Raw genomic sequence first — 24,761 nt, forward strand, 5'->3', positions numbered from 1 at the left:
GCACTGTTTACTCCCACTGAAGCCAGGATATTTTTTTCCCTATTGGAAACAAGCTGGCACTTCTATAGTTTAAAGGACAGTAAACTGGCCCTTTGTTTAGAAAGTCTAGAGACCCCCTGCCTTAGAAAATATTGAGGATAGAGAATCAGCATTACAACTAGGAAACCAACATTTTCAGTATGACATTAATGTAATTCTCTAATGACAGGTTCCCTTAACACCTCTTTGTTGGTTCAGTGTGTAACATTATTACTTAAGTTTCTACTTTACAAAATTCTGTCACCATGATCGATGGTCAAATATAGACATTTACCCCTATCAAATTTCACAATAAACAAGTAAGTGTGCACATTTAAAATTAAATATTTTCTATATTCATTTTTGAAAGGTTTTATTTTAGCTTTTTTAAAATCACTTTTTTGCATCTTTCAGGTTCATTCAAAGGCAAAATACTGCTACAAAATAGGAGTGAATTGCATGCTTTGAAAAAAGGGGCATATAGCATGAGGCAACAGGGCACAAGGCAATTCAAGGATAAAATCAGGCAATAGATTAAAGCAAGGGTTCAGGCATCTTGACAGGAAGCAAAATGTGCAAAGTCATTAAGGGGCAGCAGACATGATAAGGCAGGGAAGCACTGGATAAGAGTTGGGAAAGGGGGTGATGCAGGAAAAGTTACAGCATATCCATGAGAGGGGCAGTTTTGAGGCTATAGGAGAGATGGACTAAGGTTGAAAATTATACTGCAATGGAAAATAAATCTTGCAAATATACTGAGCTGGATCATCACATTCTTTAAAAGCATACCCAATACTGAGAAGAAAAAGAGAGAAATATGATATGATTTAGACCAAACGGTAATGGAAAATGTTCAGTAGAGGAATACAAAATGGTAATGGATTTTCAACAGTCATTGTCCATTTATTTCTATATTGGGGTTAATGAATCAGCTAATAATAAATCTGGCTACACACGTAAAATTTTCAATGGCCAATTTGGTGATGTCAGTCACAGCCCTTGCAACTTGTGGGCAGGGTCACAGACAGCCCCATTTGTGCCGGGCCCGGCCACCATCAGCTCCAAAGGGGGGTCCGGGCAGCTTTACAGTTAATTTCTGAATATTAAAAACTAGAGCTTTCTAAACTTCACCCTTGCTACTACTTGCTTGGAGAAGGGGGGGGGGGGGTGTGTAATTAAATTTTTCTGGGCCCCATCTGGTCTACAGAGGGGCTCAGAAGGTGAGCGCAACAGTCAAACTATTTCTTCTTTTTCGGGGGGCATTAACATAAAGCCGCGCCGCATATTGCTCTGCTAGTTATTTAGACCTGGCTGCCGCTGCCCACTGCCTTCCCTGGCGGAGTGATACTTTGAGGCTCCGCTTAGCTCCCGCCTCCCATCTTCAGATGCCGACTGATGAGACTGAGGTGAGGCAACAGGCGGCTCAGTGGATGAAAGGGAGCAAGAACCTGGAGGACAGCGTGGCTGCACCTGCACTGTACACAGTAAACATGTGCCACGCCAACCACCCCCCTTTAACCACTTCCTGTCCAGCAACTTACTGATATGTTGCTGGATTGGAAGGGTGATATCTTTGGTCATCGCTGCAGCAATGATCAAGATATAATTTTTTAGCCCCAATGAGTCTGCACAAAGTAAAAGTAATCCTAGTGGCTAAGAAGCCCCTGGATTACTTTTACAGGCACCACCTTTGCTGGGCTCTCCCGTGCAATGAGGGGCCCCATTAAGTATGTGAGCAGCAACATCCAGTTCCTGGGACACAGTGAGAGGAACTGATGTTGTTCCTCCTATTGTGTGATGTCAGAAACCGGAAGCGACAAGGATTTAATCACTTCTAATTTCAGTCTCATGTAAACAAGCCATTACCGGCTCAAACAAGCATCTGATCAAATCAAACTTGGTTTGATCAGCTACTTAGAAGGCCAGAGGTGAGATCTGGGGTCGAATAGACCCCAGATCGCCCCATATAGAGCACCTGTCACTGCCCCATGCTATCAGAAGGGATGTTGTTCATCCCTTCTGATAGCAATAAAAGAGATACAAAAGAAATTAAGGATACAGTGTAAAAAAAAATTGTAATAAAATTGAAAACATTTTTAAACCGCCTCTGTCCCCCTGTACTCATGCACAATCATGAACGTGCGCGCATATGTAAATGGTGACAAATCTGCAGAGGTGGTGTCATGGGAGGAGCCTGGGGTGGGGTTGATGGAGGGGTTAAGGGGGGTCCCATCGAGTAAGCTGTACAGGGCCCCATGATTTCTAACAGCGGCCCTGCTTGTGCGTCCCTATCCTGCACAATGAAAATCTGCTAGAGGAGGATAGAACGTTACATTGCATGATGAGCATTGGCATCTTGTGCATTCATTGGCCGATCATGCTGAATGAACTACACCACAGTCTGCTTATTTAGCCTAACCCCCAATAATCTAGCTCTGCACAACGTGCAACTTTAATTTAACGGCCATTTAAAAGATGGCATTAAAGGAGCAACAGATTAATGACAGACTGTAAAGTGTGCAGCCAGTAAAAAGAGGGAGATGGGGAGAGCGTGACTGTGCAAGACCAAGGGAGACAATAAGAGACAAGAGGAAGAAGGAGAGAGTAAAGCCCTTTTTATGTAAACATTAGGGGTAGAGAGGTAGAGAAGGAGAGACAGATAGAAGAGACAGTGTGAGAAAGTTAAAAAGGAACACTTTTTCATCTCATGTCAAAAAATACGAGATGAGGAATGCAAGCGAAACATCGAGAAACAGCACGGCAGCCACCACAAGAGGATCAGCATCCTGAAAAAGGAAGATAACGGATATCAAAATTAGGAATCTGGGCAAAGAATCGACACAAAGGAGAAATGATGAAACTGACTACTTTCTCATTAAAGTCTTACCCTTTGCATACGTGATTTAAGGGGGGACTCTTGTGTCCCCCCTGCATCCACAGGTTCTTCCACACACTCTATGCTGGGTGAAGAGTTATTTAGTCCTTTTTCCAGGGTGGATTCAATGGGTATTTGTTCCTCTGAGTGGTCTGGCACATGTGTGGGGGTTTCCACAGAAGGAATATCCTCTTCCTGGATAGGGGGGCATGGAGTCCCATCTCGCAAATGGCAGCATGAAAGGGCTGGGGGTGTGTCAGGATGGCTGGGAGGCAGGCTTGGGTCTGGGGTTTGGTCTAGAGGGGTCTCATCATGACAAATTTCATTGGGGCACTGTCTAAGCCAGGGAATTTCACTCTCAGCAATTTGCTCCTCTTCTTCTTGCACACAATTCGAGCCTGTTGGGGGGAAAAGTAATAAAAAAACTTGCTTATGACACAAAGAAAACAGTGATGTTATTTTCATACTAACTGCACTACGAAAGTAAAAGGATTTAATAATTAATTAGCAATTAAAGTGCCTATTCTATAACATATTTGTATGTAATATTCCTTCTTAAAGGGGTTGTAAAGGTAAATGTTTTTTTCACCTTAATGTATCCTATGCATTAAAGGGGAGTTCCACCCACAATTTCACTTTTTAAATATAAATACCCCTGTAATACACAAGCTTAATGTAGTCTAGTAAAGTTAGTCTGTAAACTAAGGTCCGTTTTGTTAGGTTGTTAGAGCATTTAGTTAGTTTATAATCTAGAAATAGACCGTGGCCATCTTAAGTGTGGGCATCATGAAGCCAGACTGTATGACTTCCTGGATTTCAGCCTTGCAGATCTCGCACATGCTCAGTGCTGCACAAGCGATGTAATAGGTTTCAGTCAGGTTTCCATAGCAACGGGAGTGTCAGAGGAAGTTGCCGCCCCTTCTCTATGCAAATAGGCTATTTGCAAGGACTACTGGGATACATGATGCCTATCCCAGAAACCCTTGCGAATAGCCTTGTGACTTAATAGCCTAGGCTAATAAGGACAAGCAACAAAATAAATAAAAATTGTCCATTCTGAACACTATGAGATTAGGGCATGCAGCACAGACAAACATAAAAAAATGGGTGGAACTCCACTTTAAGGTGAAAAAACATCAGACGGTACCGCCCCCCCCCCCGAACCCCCATTTTACTTACCTGACCCCTCGAAAGTCCAGCGAGCGTCCACATGATCCTCTTTGGTTCCCAACCTGGCCGTTGATTGGCTAGGCTGGATGGATTGATAGCAGTGCAGCCATTGGCTGGCGCTGCTGTCAATCACAGTGGATGACGCGGCACGCCGGGGGGCAGGGCCGAGTGATACAGTCGGCGGCTATGCCCGCCGCTGTATCACGGAAGCGCGTTCGCAAAAGCTTTCCACCATGCAAGCGAGCGAGCATGAAGGTGGAAAGATTTTGCGAGGAGGAGCCGAGACAGCCGCCGAGGGACCCCAGAAGACAGGGTTAGGGGACACTCTATGCAAAACGAGCTGCACAGTGGAGGTAAGTATACCATGTTTGTTATTTAAAAAATAAATAAAAAAAGTTTGCCTTTAGTGACCCTTTAACCTCCCTAGCGGTATGGTTATTTCCGATTTTAGGTGCTGAAAGCGGTACCATTATTTGCAAGGAAATTTGGCGTTTTATACTGTAGGCCTGTGATTCTTAGGAATAACTCACTTAAATCTGACCAAACAAGAGTCTAGTAGGCATCCTGGGTATGACATTTTTTTAAAAACAAAATTATAAATTATAATATAATAAATAATTATAAATAATTCTAACAAATAATAATATAATTATAATAAAAATTATTCAATAATGTAATCAACTCAAAATCACTGAAATTTGCTCAGTTGCAGAATTGTCGCTGTCATTACTTTTATTTTTTTATGACGAATTTCCCCACAAATCGCTATCGCTCAATTCTGCAAGTGATTATAATTTATTATCGCTGTTTTCTAGCTGCTCTAAAACCATTTTTGACATAAAGGGACACATTTTGGTTGCTATGGACAATCTACAGTTTGCAGGCAGAAAGAACAGTTTTTATTATATAAAAGAACATGTAGGGCACTGGGCAGACCACTGGGGACAAGGGGGGTGTGTATGTTTTACATACAGTACTGTAATCTATAAGATTACAGTATACTGTATGTAAGGTGTTTGTTTATCTTTTTGAATTTGGCGCCGTTCTCGCAAACGTCGCAGGGAACGGAGATCGGTGGCACACAGAGGCACTGTGTGAATCGAGCGAGCGCGGTGGCATTGCTGGATCCAGGGACAAGGTAAGTAAACCAAGCCTATGGATGCTGCGAGGCGAGCCCGATTTTGACTCGGGGTTACAGATCGCAGCACAAAAATGTAACCCCGAGTCAGACTCGGGAATACCGCCAGGGGGGTTAATTAAAGTGTATCTAAATCAAAGAACAAAAATGCAATATATTGCTATTAGCAGTCCTTAGATGTGCTGGCTGCATTAGGTTTCCTTCTTGAAGCTTTTCTCCCTTTACTTTCACCTTTTATCCTGCAGGAAAACACTTTCTGTCCTAGAGTGAGAACGCCATACTGTATCTATGGAGTAGCAGCGTTGTTACCCTAGGACAGGACTACAGGGCACCTCTCCTTTTGCTCTTCTGTATACCATGGAGGAGTTCTGTTATCCAGAGATTGCTGGAAGTAATGTTAGTGGTTAGTGCTGCAGGGACAGAAAACACGAGAAGTTATCAGCCGACAAGATTTCTGGCAGGATCAAAAGGTATTTTTTGCACTTAATGCAAAACTATAACAAAACACTTCCAATGGTATATTTATCAGACCAAAAGGATCAAATAAATTAAGTTCATTTATAGAGTGTTTACAAATCACTTCTACTTGGCAAAAGTAAATTGCAATGTCACGTTTGTGCTCTAATTCTTTGGATGTATTGCTATATAGGACATGAAAGGATCCCCATCATAGCATGCTGTTTACTTGCAAATAGAAAGTATTACATGATTATATATAAATTATTATTATGTATAAATCAATGCATTTTTTTTGCACCTACACTGTTTATTTATCAGTGAATTGGCTTCTATTGATTTATATACATTGGCCCGGATTCAGATAGGAGATACGACGGCGTATCTCCTGATACGCCGTCGTATCTCTGAGTGCGGGCCGTCGTATCTATGCGCCTGATTCAGAGAATCAGTTACGCATAGATTTCCCTAAGATCCGACAGGTGTAAGTGTCTTACACCGTCGTATCTTAGGTTGCATATTCACGCTGGCCGCTAGGTGGCGCTTCCGTATAGTTACGCAAGGAATATGCTAATTAGGTATTTACGCCTTTTCAGAAACGTACTTCCCGCCGGCGCATTTTTTTTTAGACTCCCTGTAAGGTTTTATTGCTGTCTGTGCTCCTGTTAAGGAGATTTACCCTCTCTATTTGTCCTGTTTACCATTTTAATTGATAGTGAAAGCAAAAGAAAATCACAAATTGTGGGTTGTGCAAGAAAAGTAATTAAGGGGAAATCTTCCAATGGGGACACTAGTTCTGGTAACCCAGGGGTCCTCAAAGAATTCCCTTTATTTGCAGGCATTTCCTCTAACTTCCTGTTTGGCTAACCCTCCCTTACCCTATCCAAAATAAAAAAAAAAGTTTTTGCCTATAGTACTTTTAGACCCCTTTCACCCTGAGGCACTTTTGTGCTAAAAATAGCACCTGTAAAGTGCCTGTAAACTGCCTCTACTGCTTTCACACTGGGGCGGTGCGCTTGCAGGACAGGAAAAAAAAGTCCCGCAAGCAGCATATTTGGGGTGGTGAGGGAGCGGTGTATACACCGCTCCTCCACTGCCCCTGCCCATTGAAATGACTGCCCCTGCCCATTGCTAAACAGGCATCCTTAACCCCTTTTAACCCCTTTTTAACGCCCATACCGCCCCAGTGTGAAAGGGGTCTAAGAGGACCTTATAGTATTGTTGTTGGCACTTCTTCTGGGATACGTTGCTGACAATTGTTTTTGGTGTCTTGTGACTGGTTTACAATTCTAAAGCCTCGTACACACGATCGGGTTTCCCGTAAGGTTTTTTAACCACCGGGAAACCCGTGGGGAAAGCCAAGGACCGGCTCGGCAGCTTTTCCCCCCTACACACGGCCCGTTTTCCTGGCAGGAAAACTGCCATGAGAGCTTTGGCCGGGAAACCCGGCCATGTGTATGCTCCACCACAGTGTTCCCGTAAAAAAAAATTCCAGGTTAAAAACCGCTGGGAATCCCGGCGGGGAAAAAGGAAATATGTTCTAATTTTTCCCGCCATGATTCCCGGTGGTTTTCCTGTCAGGAAAACTGCCATGGAGCATACACACGGCCATTTTTCCCGGTCAAAAGCTGTCATGGCAGTTTTCCGGAAAACTGGTCGTGTGTACGAGGCTTCAGACTGATAAACAGACATACACGTACCCTCTACTAAGGGTTACTTTGCAAATACAGTGCGACATTATAGTTGAAGTTACATGGTAATAAATATACTCACTTGGTGTCTCCAGCAGTTCTTCCAGGTCATTTGAGAGGATTCGAGCGGCTCGAGATGCCTCCAGTGCCTGCTGGGCAGCTACAGAGGCAGCTTCAGCTTGAAGACGGGCATCAGCAGCACTAAAGAGAGAAAGAGATCTCATTTCATTTTTTGCATGTAACAATAATAGTTTATCCTCAAAATAACTTTCAAACAGCTGACAAAAAAAATGCAGAGGATAGTTCTAAAAACACACAATGTACTGCAGATGTTTCAGATAACAAAGATGAAAAAACTAAGAATTATCAATGCAAAGGGACATTTAGGTGTCAGCACTTTATTGTTCAGATATTTACATACAAAAAAAATACCTAAATTATATCAGTATTCAATATCTATTCATACATTGGATGTAGTACACACCTATACAAATTCATAATAAATATTCATTCACTGGATTTCACTTTTAGGGCCCTTTCACACAGAGCGGATCAGTAATGATCCGCTCCGTGTGTCCACAAAGCTCAGCGGGGATCCTCCGTAAAATTCCAGCTGAGCTGGCAGCTGACAGGGCGGTCCCCGCACACTGTGCAGGGACCGCCCTGTGTTTCCTCAGCTCTCCCCTATGGGGGATCGGACGAACACGGACCGTATGTCCGTGTTCATCCGATCCGATCCGGCAGACGGAAGAAAAATAGGATTTCTTCTGTCTGCAAATGCGGATCGTTGCGGAGGCGGACAAATTACGGGTTTCAGTGGATGTTCATCCGCTGACACCCGTAATCACATAGGGACCCATGTATGTCCCGTTTTCATCCGCAAACGGACGGGTGAAAATGCGGACATACGGTCCGTACGTGTGAAAGGGCCCTTACTGTTGGGGGCAACTAAGGACATACAGTTAAGCAGATGCAATTTTTCTTGTCGCTTATATTACAATATCGTTGATATTGCTAGGTTTGCCTGATGGTGAATTATGTTTTGATAGTAGTATTGCAATTACGCTATTGAACTATTTAATTGGAGATGTGTATTTGACTTGATAGGCACAGCAGAAATACAGATCGTTTTTGGCTTTACATAGTTTATAAGGTTGAACAAAATCCAGTTCAATCTATGTGTGTGTGTGATTTTTATTCTCCACCAATTTCCACAGCTCTGTATAGTCTGCTTTCTGAGGAAGACATCTAGGGCCTCCAGCACACTGTAAGCTTAAAGAATAAGTTACACCCATATTCAGGGTGTACCATGTAATATCTTATAAATGCAACGATCCCCACTGTGACAGCAAACCGGGCATCTTCTCCCCGTATCTGCTGCCACAATTCAAAAAAGATGCAGCCATGGATGAACTAACACGGCGCTGTGAGCACTGTAGTAGTACATTGATTCTTCCTGTCAGAATGTATCGACAAGATACGAACAAGCCTATACACTGACAGAACTGCAGGAGACCTGCATGGCATCATCTACTGATCCCTGGTGCAATGCTTTACATACAGGCTCCTGCAACAAAAAATAAATGCAGATAGAAGAGAAGGGTTTGTGGGACTTTAAGTGAGGGAATGCCAAACCCTGCCAAACCCTTCTCTTCTATCTACCAAATCAGGGATGGAGGCTGCCATGTGTTTTATTAGTGTGTGTGTCAGGTCACATCCATTTACTGTATAAAAAATAAATGCACTTTTTTTTTTACTTGCAAAAAATTTGCATTTATTTATTTTCTTTTTTAAAGTGAACTTATCCTTTTTTCCCCTACAGGAGTTAAGTAGCGTTTTTAGGTAAGGTTTTTTTTTGTTTGTTTTTTAAGAAGTTGACATTCTCAGCTACTACCACTAGGGGAGGGATCAGTTAGATCAGTTGTGTTCACTGCAGACATTATAGCAACAATCTTTTGCAGTACTGTACAACAGCATTTTATTTTATTTTTTTCTTAAAGTGGAGTTCCACCCATAAATATAACATTACATCAGTAGTTTTAAAAAAATGTCATTAGTCCTTTAAGAATTTTTTTTATTTTTTTTTTAGATGCCTTCAAAGCGTTGTTGCTAGGCAGAATAGTTAATCTTCACTCTTCCTGCACCTAGGTGCTTAAGCTTCCTAACCTACACCGCACAGACTCCTGGGAATGTAGTGGGTGTAACTTTCCAGGAGTCTGTGCACTCCCCAGTCTCGAAGAATCATGTGACTTGGACAGTACAGGTGCTGAAACCTGATCTGAAACCTATTACACTGCTTGTGCAGCACTGAGCATGTGCAAGATCTGCAAGGCTGAAATCCAGGAAGTCATACAGTCTGGCTTCATGATGCCCACACTTAAGATGGCCCCAGTCAATTTCTATTTTATAAAGTGTCTAAATGCTGTAACAACCTAACAAAACGGACCTTAGTTTACAGACTAACTTTACTAGAATACATTAAGCTTGTGTATTACAGGGGTATTTATATTTAAAAAGTGAAATTGTGGCCGGAACTCCGCTTTAACTGTATATTACTGCACAGATTTGTCCTGACGTAACATATATTTAGCATGAAATTAATATTGGGATTAGTTTTATACCTATTGTAAAGTTATGTTTAGGGTTGGGATTATAGCTAAACTCCCAGCAAATAGCTAAATAAAAGGATACAATTTATGTATTAAAACTATGTATGTGCCAACACATATGTATTGCTGGCCATCCTCTTCTAAACTTACACAACCCTGCCACCTTCACAACCAAGCAGATTACACCACTTTCTCTTGTGCGAGTGCCACTAGATGTTAAGAGATACTTGGTCTCATTAGGTATTTTTATCATTTCATGTATATTCCTCATATCTATTCATCAATTGTATTGCATGCTATGAACAGCATATCTTAGTGTAAGACATGTGACTACCTATTTATTTGATACAATGTTTTTCTCAAGAATCTGGTATGAATTTTAGTTTGCAATAATAAATCATGTATTGTAATTTCATTCATGTATTGATCTTGTTTCTATTTGACATGGCGCGGCCTCACTCAAAGTCCCATATCAAAGTTCTATATCATTAATACAATGTAAGAAATTACCTTGTCCAATAAAATATATGTATTTGTAGGAAATGTATGCAATTCATATATTTATATGGGATTAATATGAGATATGGGCCAAAGTATGTATGTATGCAAGGAACTTGTTGGTCATTTACAAGATTGTCTACTGTTTCTCGAGAGAGACTTGGGGCCAGATTCTCAAAGGACTAACAACGGCGCAGCGCCATGTACGCCGTCGTAAGTCCTAATCTGACCCGTCGTATCTATGTGACTGATTCTTAGAATCAGTTACGCATAAATATCCAAGTCTCTTACGCCGTCGGATCTAAACTGCAATTTTTTTTTGCCCGCTAGGTGGCGCTTCCGTCAACTTCCGCGTTGAGTATGCAAATTAGCTAGATAAGCGAATTCCCGAACGTACCTGCGGCCGACGCAGTAAAGTTACGATGTTTACGTTAGGCTTTTACCGGCGTAATGTTGCCCCTGCTATATGGTGGCATAAGTGCGGCGCAACAATGTTAAGTATGGCCGTCGTTCCCGCGTCGAAATTTTAAAAATGTACTTTGTTTGCGTAAGTCGTCTCCGTGAATGGGGCTGGACGTCATTTACGTTCACGTCGAAACCAATGATGTCCTTGCGACGTCATTTGGAGCAATGCACACTGGGATATTTTACGGACGGCGAATGCGCAGTTCGTTCGGCGCAGGGACGCGCTTGATTTAAATGATACACGCCCCCTACCCGCCAAATTTGAATTCCGCCGGGTGATTTACGCTACGCCGCCGCAACTTACGGAGCAAGTGCTTTAAGAAAACAGCACTTGCCCGTGTAAGTTGCGGCGGCGTAACGTAAATCGGATATGTTATGCCGCCGCATAGATACGCCGATATACAAGAATCTGGGCCTGTGTCTTTCCTGTTGTCACCTTTCCTATAATGCTAAAGCCAAATATTACGCATTATAATTAGAATCAGACCAGTGCATCTCCGTGGGAACATATGGCTTTGGTATGCTAAACTGGTCAACTGATTGTCAAAAGGTCCATGTGTAATGCCAGCAGATTACAAACAATAAGGAGAGAACCTAATATTGGATAGGCGGTATATCAAAGGGGCTTGAGTTCCATCCAATCACTTTCACGAGAAAGATATGTTTGTGCAGTTTGGACCAATCCAAGATTCCTCAATGATAGTAAATGGAAGGAACTAGGATAAGAATGTGAGAGAGGCACACTAGGGGAGGCCTATACTGGAAGGAACCTGACTGAGAAGACCTGATGGAGAGTCACTTTGAGGGAACACTTGGAGGTTAGGCACATACAGCGGGACCTGAGAGATTACCATATTTATCGGCATATAACACGCTCAGGCGTAAACCTTCATTTTAAGAGGGAAGTTTCAGGAAAAAAAATCAAATTTTAAATAAAGAACTTTGAAGAAAAATATAGGTCAGTGCCCATCAATGCAGCCTGATCAATGCCCATCTGCAGACTCAAAATTGCCCATTAATGCAGCTTGATCAATGCCCATTCGCAGCCTCACCATTGCCCATCTGTAGCCTAACAATTGCCCATCAATGCAGCTTGATTAATGCCCATCTGTAGCCTCCCCGTTTCCATGAATGCAGCATGATCAATGGCCATCTCAGGGAGGGGGACGGGATGAGCATACAACGAGAATCACCTGTTTACTCAGCGGCCTCTGTAATACAAAGTCCCGCCTCCTCAATGAGAGACAGAAAACTGGTCCAATGCCAGCCCAGGAGACGGGACTTCCTATTACAGAGGCCGCTGAGTAAACAGGAGATTCTCGCTGTATGTAATCTGACGGCGCTCGTCCCGCCCCCCTCTCTGTTCTCTCCGAGACAGCCCAAGTTGCAGTATCGGCGTATAACACGCACACGCTATTTGCAACCGATTTGGAGGGTGGAAAAGTGAGTGTTATGTGCCAATAAATACATTAGTTACTGTTTAATGCCCTTGGAGTGGTAATATTGAACATGCTTGTTGGGTAGTAATTTATCCAATTTATGAAGGTTTGAGTATATTGTATTTTGTTCTTTAGGTAGGTCTTCCATAGTGTGGGTATATTGCTTGATAGTATTGGGTATTATTCAGGGGCGGACTGACAACTCATGGGGCCCCCGGGCAATAGAAGATTATGGGGCCCCTGGGCTTACAGATGGCCACCACGCCAGGAGGCAGTGCAGAGGCGGGGCAGCTAAAATCTCGGGATTTTCACATCAAAAGCATGTCGGTTTCGGACATATCAGGGACAGATGTAAAAAAAACCATAGATTTTTACATACTGTCCCTGGTTTTACTGAGCCTGGCAGCCCTGATGGGGCCCCCTAGTGGCATGGGGCCCTCGGGCAGTGCTGAGTGACTTAATGGTCAGTGCACCCCTGGTATTATTGCTGCTAATCTTCTGTGATTTATATTCCACTTGTTCTTTCTGGTGTGATATTTCCTTACCAGTATCTAATCTGTCTATTTTTTATTTTTCATACAATATACTCATTTTCATCTACAGTTTATGATCTGTATTTCATTGCTGACCTACCCCTATTAAACGGTGAGAAGTGGATGTTTATTAATAACAATGATATTATTTAATAAATGTCGATATTAGCATTTGTTTAGTCATACCTATAAACTTTTGCTATGCAGTATCTTTAAACATAAGGCTAATTGTATGTCTGCATGTAACCAAGGATATAATGCAGGTGTTGCCATTTTTAATCTTATCCTTTTATCCTTATCCATTTTAGGGATTGCACATCCAGACCAAACAGGCTTCAAGCTTGGTAAGTCCACCTCATTAGAAATTAATTCAACTAAGTTGGTAGCACAACTGACTAAGCATTTACCAAGGGGCTGTACCCCGGCCTCTTTAGATACGTCAAGGCATTTGACTGTATCAAATGGCCTCTCCTCAAACAAACCCCCACCGGAGCAGCTGGCGGCACCAACCCCCCCCCCCCCATGTTGTCTGTCAGTCAGCACTTACCCCATCTAGGCGGGTGGTGGGCAGTGGGCAGCTGCTCCGTGTCATGTTCTCCATCGGCGGCTTCCAATGTGCGGCTACTCCCCTCCTCCTAGGCGCCCAATAGGATCGCCTGTCCTTTCAGCAAATCCGGTGACGGGTCTCAAAACCCACTTCCTGATTGGCCAGGAGGAGGATCAGTGTTATAATATCCAATATTTATTCGCTGTTGTAACACACCCATGTGGGCTCCGTTCGCATTCTCTGTGCCCCAAGCCCACCCTATTTTGAAGCCCATTAGGGCCTCTGGCTCTAAAAACACCATTGTAGTTAATGCAATCAGCGTCCTGCAAGGGGCTGGACGCATGGATGGGGGAGGGGGCAATGGATAGGGGGAGCGGTGAGCCCTTAATAGACAGGCCGCTCCTGGTGAAATACATTCCTTGATATGCTTACATTGTGAACACCGGTACGTGCATGTAAACCACAGTTGCACTCCACATGTGAAATATCACCACGAGGTCCAGAGTAAGAACAATGATTCTAGCAAAAAAGTTCACAGTAAACTCTAAACCAGGGGTCTCAAACTAGTGGCCCTCCAGCTGTTGCGGAACTACAAATCCCTTCATGCCTCTGCCTGAGGGAGTCATGCTTGTAATTGTCAGCCTTGTCTCATGGGACTTGTAGTTTTGCAACAGCTGGAGACCCCTGCTCTAAACTGATGAGCTTTTAAAGCGTTACCTATTTTTTGGTACCCATAGTTTTTTTTTTTACATCACACAATTTTAAGAAATTACATGTTTAGTATCTATTTGCTCGACACAACCTCATCTTTTATATTTTACCAAAAATGTTTTTTTATGGGTAATTATATTTAGCTGGATTCAGGTAGGGCGGCTCACTTTTGAGGCGGCGTAGCGTATCGCACATACGCTACGCCGCTGTAAGTCAGAGATGCAAGTGCTGTATTCACAAAGCACTTGCCTCCTAAGTTACGGCGGCGTAGCGTAAATGGTCCGGCTTAAGCGCGCCTAATTTAAATGAGGATGAGGGGGGTGTTTTCTGTAAATTACTCGTGACCCAACGTGATTGACGTTTTTTACGAACGCCGCATGCGCCGTCCGTGGACATATCCCAGTGTGCATTGCTCCAAAGTACGCCTTTCCGACGTGAACGTAAATTACGTCCAGCCTGATTTGCGAACGACTTACGCAAACAACGTAAAAAGATAGGCCTGTTCCGAAGTCCATACCTTGCATGGGCTGCGCCACCTAGGGACCAGCTTTATCTTTACGCCGGCGTATCTCTAACGTAAACGGCGTAACTAATTGCGACGGGCGCACGTACGTTTCTGAATCGGCGTATCTAGTCATTTGCATATTCTATGCCGAACTCAACGGAAGCGCCACCTAGCGGCCAGCGTAAATATGCACCCTAAGATACGACGGCGTAGGAGACTTACACCGCTCGTATCTTAGCCTAATTTAAGCGTATCTGGTTTCCAGAATACGCTTAAATTTGCGACGGCGTAGATTCAGAGTTACGACGCCGTATCTACTGATACGCCGACGTAACTCTCTGTGAATCTAGCTAATTGTGTGTATTTGCATGAAAAACATTTTATTATACTTATTTGCGAAAAAATTGCTTTTGATAAACAGTTGTGTAAATATTACGCGGCATAAAACATTGCAACTATCATCTTTTTACTCAACAAGGCCTCTGCTTTAGAAAATATATAATAATCTGAGGTTTACGTAATTTCATGGTAAAAAATTAAGGTTTTTACATGTTTACAAAATGTTTTTTTAAAAATTGCTCTAATGCCAAACTAGTTAAACAAAAACAGATAACTGTTGACTGCAAAAGTATATACCTTTCTGAATCATTATCAAATGAACTTTTTCTGCATATACAGACATGGGCCTTTTAGGGTGAACCTCTGGATCTTGCTATTTTTACCAATTCTTCCCGTTTGGATGGGGGCATTTGGTGAACAACGTTTTTTTATTTTTCCCATTTCTGACAGTAAAGATATTCCCTACAACATTATACTACCATCAACACGTTGGTGTTCAGGGGGTCACAAGCAGTTATGGCATTCTGCCACACATAGCATTTTGTTCTAAGGCCAAAAAATGATATTTATTCCTACCAGACAAGAGATCATTTATTCATGTATGACATGTCCTCGATTTGTCTGGGTTTTTGTCAACAATAGTTTTCTTCTTATTCTTCCATAAAACCCAGTTTTGATGTTACCCAGATTATAATGATACTTTTCTAGCTGTGGATCTCTAGTTGGCATTGGTTGCTTCTGTGACTAATGCCCTTCTCCAGGTCAATGAGTTTTGGTGAACAGCCTTCTCTAGGTAGAGTCATGATTGTTCCATGATCTTTAATATAATGGTGCACCCTAATTGGTGCTTTTCCTGAATTTCATTCCAAACTTGTTTTGATAGCTTCTTTGTCCTTATAAAGGTTTTTTGTTGAGATGAAACATCTAAAAAACGGTTGAAGCAAGTGTATTTCCACATTATGGACTATATTGTGCAGATAGTTAATCCCAATTTAAACAATTTTAATTCCAGGCTTTAACACTACTGGCTGTGGAAAGGTCCAAAAAGGGTGAAATGTTTTGCAAATTATTGTATGATTGCTGTTCTGTTGGAACTAGCATGATGTGAAAGTTTTACAAATGCATACATCCAAATAACATCTGCATCCTGAATGAATACAAAAAATGGTGTCAAAGATTTCAGCTACTGTAGATCCCGAAGAGCAGTCAATAAATGGCACGTTCCCAAAACTTGAAGCAGAGGCATAATTTCATGATAGCGCCAGTCTCATGTTCCCGGTGTCCAATATTCTTTTTTGTTTTCTGCTCAGAAGCAAGTTTAACGTGGGTTATTAAAAGCCTAGGCACACAAAGGAAGATTTTTGATTTTTAAGCTGCTAAAAAAATAAGTACATGCCTACCTATGTATTTTCCTTGCTCACTGAAAGCTAACTTATATAAAGAAGCCAAATTCTTTATATACGTAGATTCACGTACATTGCCCTAAACTTGTGGCGGCGTAGCTTAGCGTGTTTAGGCTACGCCGGCGTAAGTTAGCTAGGCAAGTACATGATTCACAATGTACTTGCCTGCTATGTTACGGCGGCGTAGCCTAAAGCGGGCGGGCGGGCGTAAAGGCGCCAAATTCAAATGTGTCTAAGGGGGGCGTGTTTTATGTCAATAAGGCTTGACCTCACGTTTTTGATTTTTGTTACTACTGCGCATGCACCGGGCGCCTACATTTCCTAGTGTGCATTGCGGCTAAGTACGCCGTATGGGCCTATTGATTTAGACAAGGACATAAACGACGTAAATCGCTATTCGCGGACGACTTACGCAAACGACGTAAGAATTTCGAATCTCGAAGCGGGAACGGCGGCCATACTTTAACATTGCTATTCCATCTAATAGATGGAATAACTTTAGGCCTGATAATGACTTACGGAAAACGGCGTAAATGTACTGCGGCGGCGGGGTGTACGTTCGTGAATCGGTGTATCTACACATTTACATATTCTACGTCGACCGCAATGGAAGCGCCACCTAGCGGCCATCCGAAATATTGCAATCTAAGATAGGACGGCGCAAGCATATCTCTGTTTGAGCATACACTTAAACATAAGTCGGCGTAGATTCTGAGTTAGGTCTGCTTATCTACTGATAAGCCGGCCTAACTCTTAATTCATGGAGCCTATTAGGTAGATTCAGTGTGAGAAAGCATACAATGATAAGGGAAGAGTTTTGCGAAGACTTGAGGGTAGGGAAGCACAAGCAGAGACCCACTTTAGGTACAATAACAAAAAAAATTGATGTGGTCAAGCAATTGTGGCATAGCAATGATGAAAAACTTATCTCTGAACCCGCTATAATCTACCCAGAACACTCAGAAGACTTTGGCTCCCTACAGCCTTCATCTGTAAGGATTAGACATGTCTCACATGGTCAGCTCACAAGACTATGCTGCAATAGAGCAGTCTCTCCCTTCAACTTCACCCTGTGAGGCGAGCCTGATCAGTACCTACTTCAGCCACCAGGACAAGTGATTTCCCAACCCCGGTCCTGATCTTTTAAACAGATCGCCAAGCACATGTGGGCCCTCCCCAGAGCCCATGCCAGAACACACACTAACCATCAATGAGATCTCCCCCATCTTGTTTTTCTTTCAATGGACTTTGATTCCTTTGCCACTGGAATGGAATCAATCTGAGATTTAAGGTATCCTGGCTCCACTTTGTAACATCCTGGACAACTCCCCAGGCTCTTCCATCACCTATTCATGGACCCCACTGATTTTCTGGCTGGACTCCCACCCTTAACAAGACAAATACCATGATAGAGGCGTTGGTGCCTGATGAAACGGGACTGATTTGACAATAGAACACTGGACCCAGAGACTAATGAGTTCTGACACCTCTGGACCAGGTAATGACACTCCTCCATGTTGTTCCTTCCAGCATTTACACCTATACCATACCCTATATGAGACAGTGGCACACTACTCCTCTTAGGCCCTGTACACACGTCCGAGGAACTCGACAGGCAAAACTCATCGTTTTGCTCGTCGAGTTCTGTGTGAAGCCGCCGAGGATCTCGGCGAGCCAACTTTCCTCATTGAACAACGAGGAAATAGAGAACATGTTCTCTATTTGGCTCGACGAGGAACTCGTCGGCTTCCTCGGCCGAAAGTGTACACACGTCGGGTTTCTCGGCAGAATTCAGCTCTGATCGAGTTTCTGGCTGAATTCTGCCGAGAAACTCGGTCGTGTGTACGAGGCCTAAAGCCCAGATCTTGCCCAGTATTTAACAGACTATTCTCTGTCAAATACTGATCTAAAAATCTTCACCAGGATACTGCATAACAGTCTTTAACGCCATCTTTCCAACCTTATAAGCCTTTATTAATTAGGTGGGCTTCACACCCTCCAAGGAAGCCAAAGAACATCACATCGTTCACAGTGCAAGCTCTCGCAAGATTCCCTTGGTAATAGTTGCCACCAACCTTGAAAAAACATATTAAACGGTGTACTAGAACAGAGGTCCACAAACTTTCTAAACAAAGGGCCAGTTTACTGTCCTTCAGACATCAGGAGGGCCAGATTGTGGCCAGTGGGAGTGGAAATTTTTCTGGCATCAGTAGGAGTAAACATCACCACATATGGTATTAGGTAAGAGGAATAGACTTCTGCTCTAACCTAATACCAAATGTGGTGATGTTTACTCCTACTGATGCCAGAAAAATTTCTACTCCTGCTGGCCACGATCTGGCCCTCCTGAGGTCTGAAGGACAGTAAACCGGCCCTTTGTTTAGAAAGTTTGGAGACCCCTGGGTTAGTGGAAAAGTGCCCCTATTATTAGTCAGTGGGAGAAATGGTGCCCCATTGTTGGTGTTAGATGGCAGAATAGTGTCTCGTATTAGTGGGAGGATTAGTGCCCCAAGGGCTGTACAAAGACAAGCAAAGGTTGGAGACTCCTAAACTAGAACATTAAAGTAGGGTTGTACGGTCACATCGAGGATGACGTGGTGCACGTGAGGCACGCACGCCGAGGGAGGAGCAGCCCGCGCCACGGATCGGACCTGACCTGTCCCGCTCACGGGGGATGGACGAAGCCGGAAGACCCGAGGACGCATCAGCGGCGGCGGCCACGACGCAGAGTGGGAGTCTGCTGAGCCGCTAGACCGCCGACCGTCCGAACCGCTCTCCCCCGCTGCCCAGCTGAGACCCCCCCCTCTCTCCTGTCCCCTCGGTTCCCTCGAGGGAGACGCCAGAACGAGCGGTGCAGGGAGGAGGGAGCAGGAGTCGCAAATTGAGGTGGGCGCTCCTGGTCCTTGGCCCCCCTGCTGACCCCAACGCTTCTCCCGGCTGCCATAGGCCCTGATCAGCAGGTAATACCTTTCTTTTTGCATTTAATGCATCGCAGATGTAGCCTGAAATAGGCAAACGGAGTAAGAGGTCAACCTTGAAACCGAGGGATCGGTAAGATTGGCAGTATATTACAGCATATCACCCTATTTTTTTGCTCCTCATACCAGAATGCCATATGTGACTGTATGAATATAGAATAAGCCTCTAATTACTCAAGTATTAAGTCGATAACTGTTTGAGCTAAGTTACAACTTTCTTCTACATGAATTTTTCTATCATATCAATGGCCAGCTGACTACAGGGAATTCTGCTACAATTTTTGACGGTCCTGCACAGTGAAGGGTGGTATTGCCAGGTGAAATATACCTTGGGATCTGTCGTCTGACTTCCCCTCAATTTTCTTATGTGCTGTCTAAATTAGCGAGGCATTTATTCCTAGAGTCGCATGTTTTGTCTCTCCCTGAGAATTTACAGCGGGATAGGGTCAGACCATCCAAGGTTGGACGTCACGAGGATTACCTCACCCACCCTAGGTCACTACATATAGACCCCTTACCCAGTCCGTGGGTTGGCGGAGTCGGATGGATGGATGGCGGGGTGAGTGATGCGGTTAGAGGAGAGAGCGGTGATCTTTGGGCTGTCCCTGCTGGTGCAAATCTTGGAAAGACATGTAAACATCTGCATCTACTCACTTACATATAAATCATTACCGATTTATTTTCAACCATTGCAAACAGTTACCGAAGCTCCCCTCAGTTCCTTTAACCCGGGCGGTTACCCGGGTGATCACCAACGTCAAAAGGGGCATTGCGGACCTCTCAGTGCTGAGGCCAAGGCGCAACGGAACTAAGTCCGCTAGGCTATTTTCTGCAGAGTGCTTCTCCTGGTGGGGATACAAAAACCAAGAGTGAGAAGATAATACAAATAACCCCAAGGCGTGGCACTCTCTTTCCTGTAGGTATTCCTGAGACTGGGTTCCAGAGTTCCCTTGGTACCCCGGGGGTCATACTTAGAAGGCTCAGACAGATAGCAGTCTGAAAACAGAGTGTGGGTGAACTTCCCCCTTTGCTTACTACCGGTGACACAGATGACCCCTGGACCCCCTAGAACTCTAGTGTAAAACCTGTTGAAGGAGAAGTCTGTACCCCTAAGATCCGCTTTCCCTCCCTAAAAAGCAAACCCAGCATCAAAAAAAAAAAAAAAAAGGAGGGGGGGGTGGCTACCCGTTGCTCAAACTGGGGAAGCGTATTAGAGGGACTAAAAAACACAACATGAATAGATCTACAAGGGGGGCCGCCCCGAAAATTCCTAAAGATAACCCCCTCACTAGTACAATCAGACACTACATGACGCCCGACGGGAGCTCTAAAAGCCCAGGTCTGTCAAAAAAAGCGGAAAAAACCGGGACAACTAAGAAGGGAGTAGGGGGGCGGTCACCCCAATTGCGGACACATCAATAGAATGTGAGTATGAAATCAGTCAAACGGATGACCCCAGACCGGACACTCATATCCCCACAAAGGGGGAATTAGACGGGATGCTAAAGAGACTGGAAAATGTGATAAAAGAAGAGATTAGCTCGTTGAGAAAGGACTTATTCCATATGTTGGAACGGGTTGAGGAAGTTGAAAAAAGATTGGAAAAGCAGGATCTAGAATTAAACGAACTAAAAAAACAACACCAGACTATGAAACATAACCAGAGGTGGTTGCAATACCGCTTAGAGGACCAGGAGAACCGGGACAGAAGACAGAATCTAAGAATACGAAACATCAAGGAGGAGAAAGGCGAAGATTTGAGAAAAATTCTCAATGACCTGTTCCTCCCCCTTCTAGATAATGGCATGGAGGGCCCCCTCAAAATAGAACGGGTACACCGCGTGGGAAAGATCAGAGAGGGAGGAGGCAAATGGTACAGGGATATCATCGTGAGGTTCAGATATTTTGAAGACAAAGATGAGATCTGGTCAAAACTGAGAAGAAAGCCCCCTTTATGCTATGACGGAACTGAAATCCAGATTTTTACTGACCTAGCCTGGGAGACCCTAGCTAGAAGAAGGAACCTAAAACCCCTCTTGGAACAGATGCGCCTGCTCAATATAAATTATCAATGGGGGTTCCCGGCATGCCTGGTAGGCCGCAAAGAGGGGGTCTCGGCTAAGCTGATATTCCCTGAGGACTTGGAAGGGTTCTGTCGCAAACTAAATATGCCCGTGCTGGAGATCCCCGGCTGGGTTGAATAGTCGTATGACATTAACGGGTTCCTATGGCAGCTTAGAGAAGTCAGACTTGGGGCGTCTGGGGGGGATGGGAGGGGGAAGGGGGGGGGACTGGAAAGGGGAGCAAGGAGGCGGTCCGCAACCCTACCCATATAAGATCAACCCCCAGAAGATTATCCTGAGGGGGAACATGGGAGGGCGGGGTGTCGGGAGGCCCACCTCATTCACGAGAACCGACGAGTAGGGGGGACCGAGGATCTCTACGGTTCAGAGGCGATGCTTAGGCCTAGGTGGGGGGGCGGGGAGGGAGGTGGAAGGGGTGTGGGAAGGGAGGGAATAGGAATTCTGGCTCTCAGGGGATCTCTCAGAAAGATGGAGGAAGTGACACAGGAATAGGAAATGGCAGAAGTAAAATTCTTATCTTACAATGTGAAGGGATTAAACTCAGCCGTTAAAAGATTTAAGATCTTAGCAGAGATTGAACAATATAGAGCGGACATAGTGTATATCCAGGAAACTCACTTGACCTTAGACTCAAACATCAAGTTGTACTCCCCAAGATACCCAATCTGGTTTTATGGAGACGCCATCTCTAAACGGTCAAGGGGAGTAGCAATTGGGTTTACAAGAGAGCTCGGTTTTATTTTGGAGGCAAGGATGACAGACCCCGAAGGGAGATTCTTATTTTTAAAAGGAAAACTAGATAACACGGTCTATACTCTAGCAAACATCTATGCCCCAAACATACATTCAACCCAATATCTAGGCAAAATCCTGGGGAAGTTGAAAAATTTCTCAGAAGGTTATATAGTTTTGATGGGAGACTTGAATTTTGCTATGAATCCGAAGGAAGATAGCACGTTCCGGGGGAGGGAGACAAATAATGCCTACCTACAAAAAATAAAGCATAAGATCCACGATAGCCAATTAGTGGATGCTTGGAGGATTTTCCATCTTAATGTACAAAATTACACATTTTTCTCTCCCCCCCACGGAACGTACTCCAGAATTGACTACATTTTGGTTGATCATAGGTTGCTGGATTTTATCATAGAGACGGACATTGGAATTATGACCGTCTCAGATCACGCCCCAATAACTATGAAAATTAAATCATCTATACAAAAGAGTCAACGGCCTGAGTGGCGTCTAGACGACAACTTGATTCGGGACGAAGGAGGGGCAAGTAGGGTAGAAGCCGAACTTAAACAATATTTTCTCTTTAATGATACAGAGGGAGTCTCTAGTGCCACCCTTTGGGAGACACACAAAGCATACATAAGAGGAATCCTGATTGCTGAGGCTGTAAAAAAAAAAAAAGAGAGAAAATGCAAAACTAATGCTTTGATAAAAGATATAGAGACCTTAGAACGGAAACATAAAGCTCAGGGCTCCAAAGAGACCTACCATAACCTAATTTTAAAGAGAGATGCACTCAAGGAGATTATGGAGCAAGAAGCTAGGAACAAACTTAACTGTATTACGAGAGAGAGATATATCTGGGGTAATAAACCCAGCAAGCTCCTAGCTAAAATGGCCCAAAAAAAGAAAACCAGAAATTACATTGAAAAAATCAAAAGGAAAGATGGGAATTTTGCTTATTCAACCAGAGAAATCGCGGATACATTTAAAAATTACTACGAGGAATTATATACAATAAAACATCCAGTCGGGCAGACAGGGGAAAGAGATGCTAAGACCCGAGATTTCCTGGACAAAGCAGGATTACCCAGAATAGAGGAGATAGAAAGTTTTAACATGGACCGTCCTATAACTGAAGAAGAAATAAAAAACTCGTTGAAAAACACGTCGGGTGGGAAGAGTCCCGGCCCGGACGGTTTTTCCGTCATGTACTATAAAAGATTTAGTGACATTCTGATACCGAGGATGTGTAAATATTTCAACGGGCTTGGGTCCGAATTCGAAACTAGCAAGGAAGCAATAGCCGCCACGGTTGCAATAATTTTGAAAGAGGGGAAGGATCGCTCAATCTGCTCGGGATACAGACCAATCTCCCTGCTGAATACCGACATTAAGCTTTTTGCTAAAATCCTTGCGGAACGCCTGAAAGGGGTTATGCACCTTTTAGTGCACCCCGACCAGGTAGGTTTCGTCCCAAACAGAGAGGGCAAAGACAATAGCCTAAGGGCAATCCTCCTGCTCCAGACCATAAGGCAGAATGCGCCCCCAGGTCTATTCCTGTCGGTGGATGCTGAAAAAGCGTTCGACAGGGTAGACTGGGGGCTCATGATGAAGACCCTCACCACCATGGGGATAGGGAACAGGATGGCCCGCTGGATCAAAACACTCTACCACCACCCCACCGCAAAAATTAAAGTCAACGGTATGTTATCGGAGTCTTTCGAGATGAAAAATGGGACAAGACAGGGATGCCCCCTGTCCCCCCTTCTTTTTATTCTATCCCTAGAGCCTTTATTGGCTACTATTCGAAAAGACCCAGATATCAATGGGGTCAGAGTAGAAGAGGAGGAACACAAATTGTCGGCCTTCGCCGACGATGTGTTATTTTACGTAACCAATCCGGCTAAATCCATCCCAAAGCTCTTCAAAGTATTGCAACAATATGGCGCTATTTCAAACTTCAAAATCAATGTAACTAAATCAGAAATCTTGAATATCAACCTAAATAAAAGGGAGGTAGGTCTGGTCAAGGGAATCTGTGCGTTTCCCTGGACTAAAGAACTAAAGTATCTAGGTATTAAATTGGCCAACACGGTGCAGAAGATGTACAAAATAAATTTCGTACCTCTATTAAATGAGATTAAAAATGAACTAAAAAAAACGGTAAACAAACCCATATCATGGATAGGGCGCATCAATATGCTGAAGATGGTAATAGTCCCAAAAATACTATACAAATTTTTATTAATCCCAATTGCTCTTCCTCAGCAATTTCTTAGAATTCTGAATTCCCTCTTACTAAATTATGTTTGGAAAAATAAAAAACATAGAATATCCCTCTCTATCCTTAAACAAAGAAAGCCACTCGGCGGCCTGGCAGTCCCGGACATTAAAAGCTACCACAAGGCGGCGGTTCTATCTCGTGCTGTAGAATGGGCCCGGGGCAGGTCTGACAAAAGATGGGTACAAATTGAACAAGCTCAAATAAGCAAACACTTGAATAATATTATTTGGATCCCTGCACACTATAGAGCACTCGATCACAAAGCACACGATATAACACG

At 43.7% G+C, this 24,761-nt stretch overlaps 1 protein-coding gene across 1 annotated transcript in view; it reads right to left on the reverse strand.

The window, feature by feature from the left end:
- Positions 1-1,697: 1,697 nt before the first annotated feature.
- Positions 1,698-24,761, reverse strand: part of JPH4 (junctophilin 4) — a 48,701-nt gene continuing 25,637 nt past the window's right edge. Inside the window, exons 4-6 of the mRNA XM_040354378.1 lie at positions 7,431-7,549; positions 2,906-3,291; positions 1,698-2,804 (exon numbers count right to left, since the gene is read on the reverse strand). Of these exons, the coding sequence (XP_040210312.1) occupies positions 2,724-2,804; positions 2,906-3,291; positions 7,431-7,549 (586 nt within the window). The 3' untranslated portion in view covers positions 1,698-2,723. The remainder of the gene's footprint in view (positions 2,805-2,905; positions 3,292-7,430; positions 7,550-24,761) is intronic.

This window comes from Rana temporaria, chromosome 1 (assembly GCF_905171775.1).
Source record: "Rana temporaria chromosome 1, aRanTem1.1, whole genome shotgun sequence".
Taxonomy (NCBI): Eukaryota; Metazoa; Chordata; class Amphibia; order Anura; family Ranidae; genus Rana; species Rana temporaria.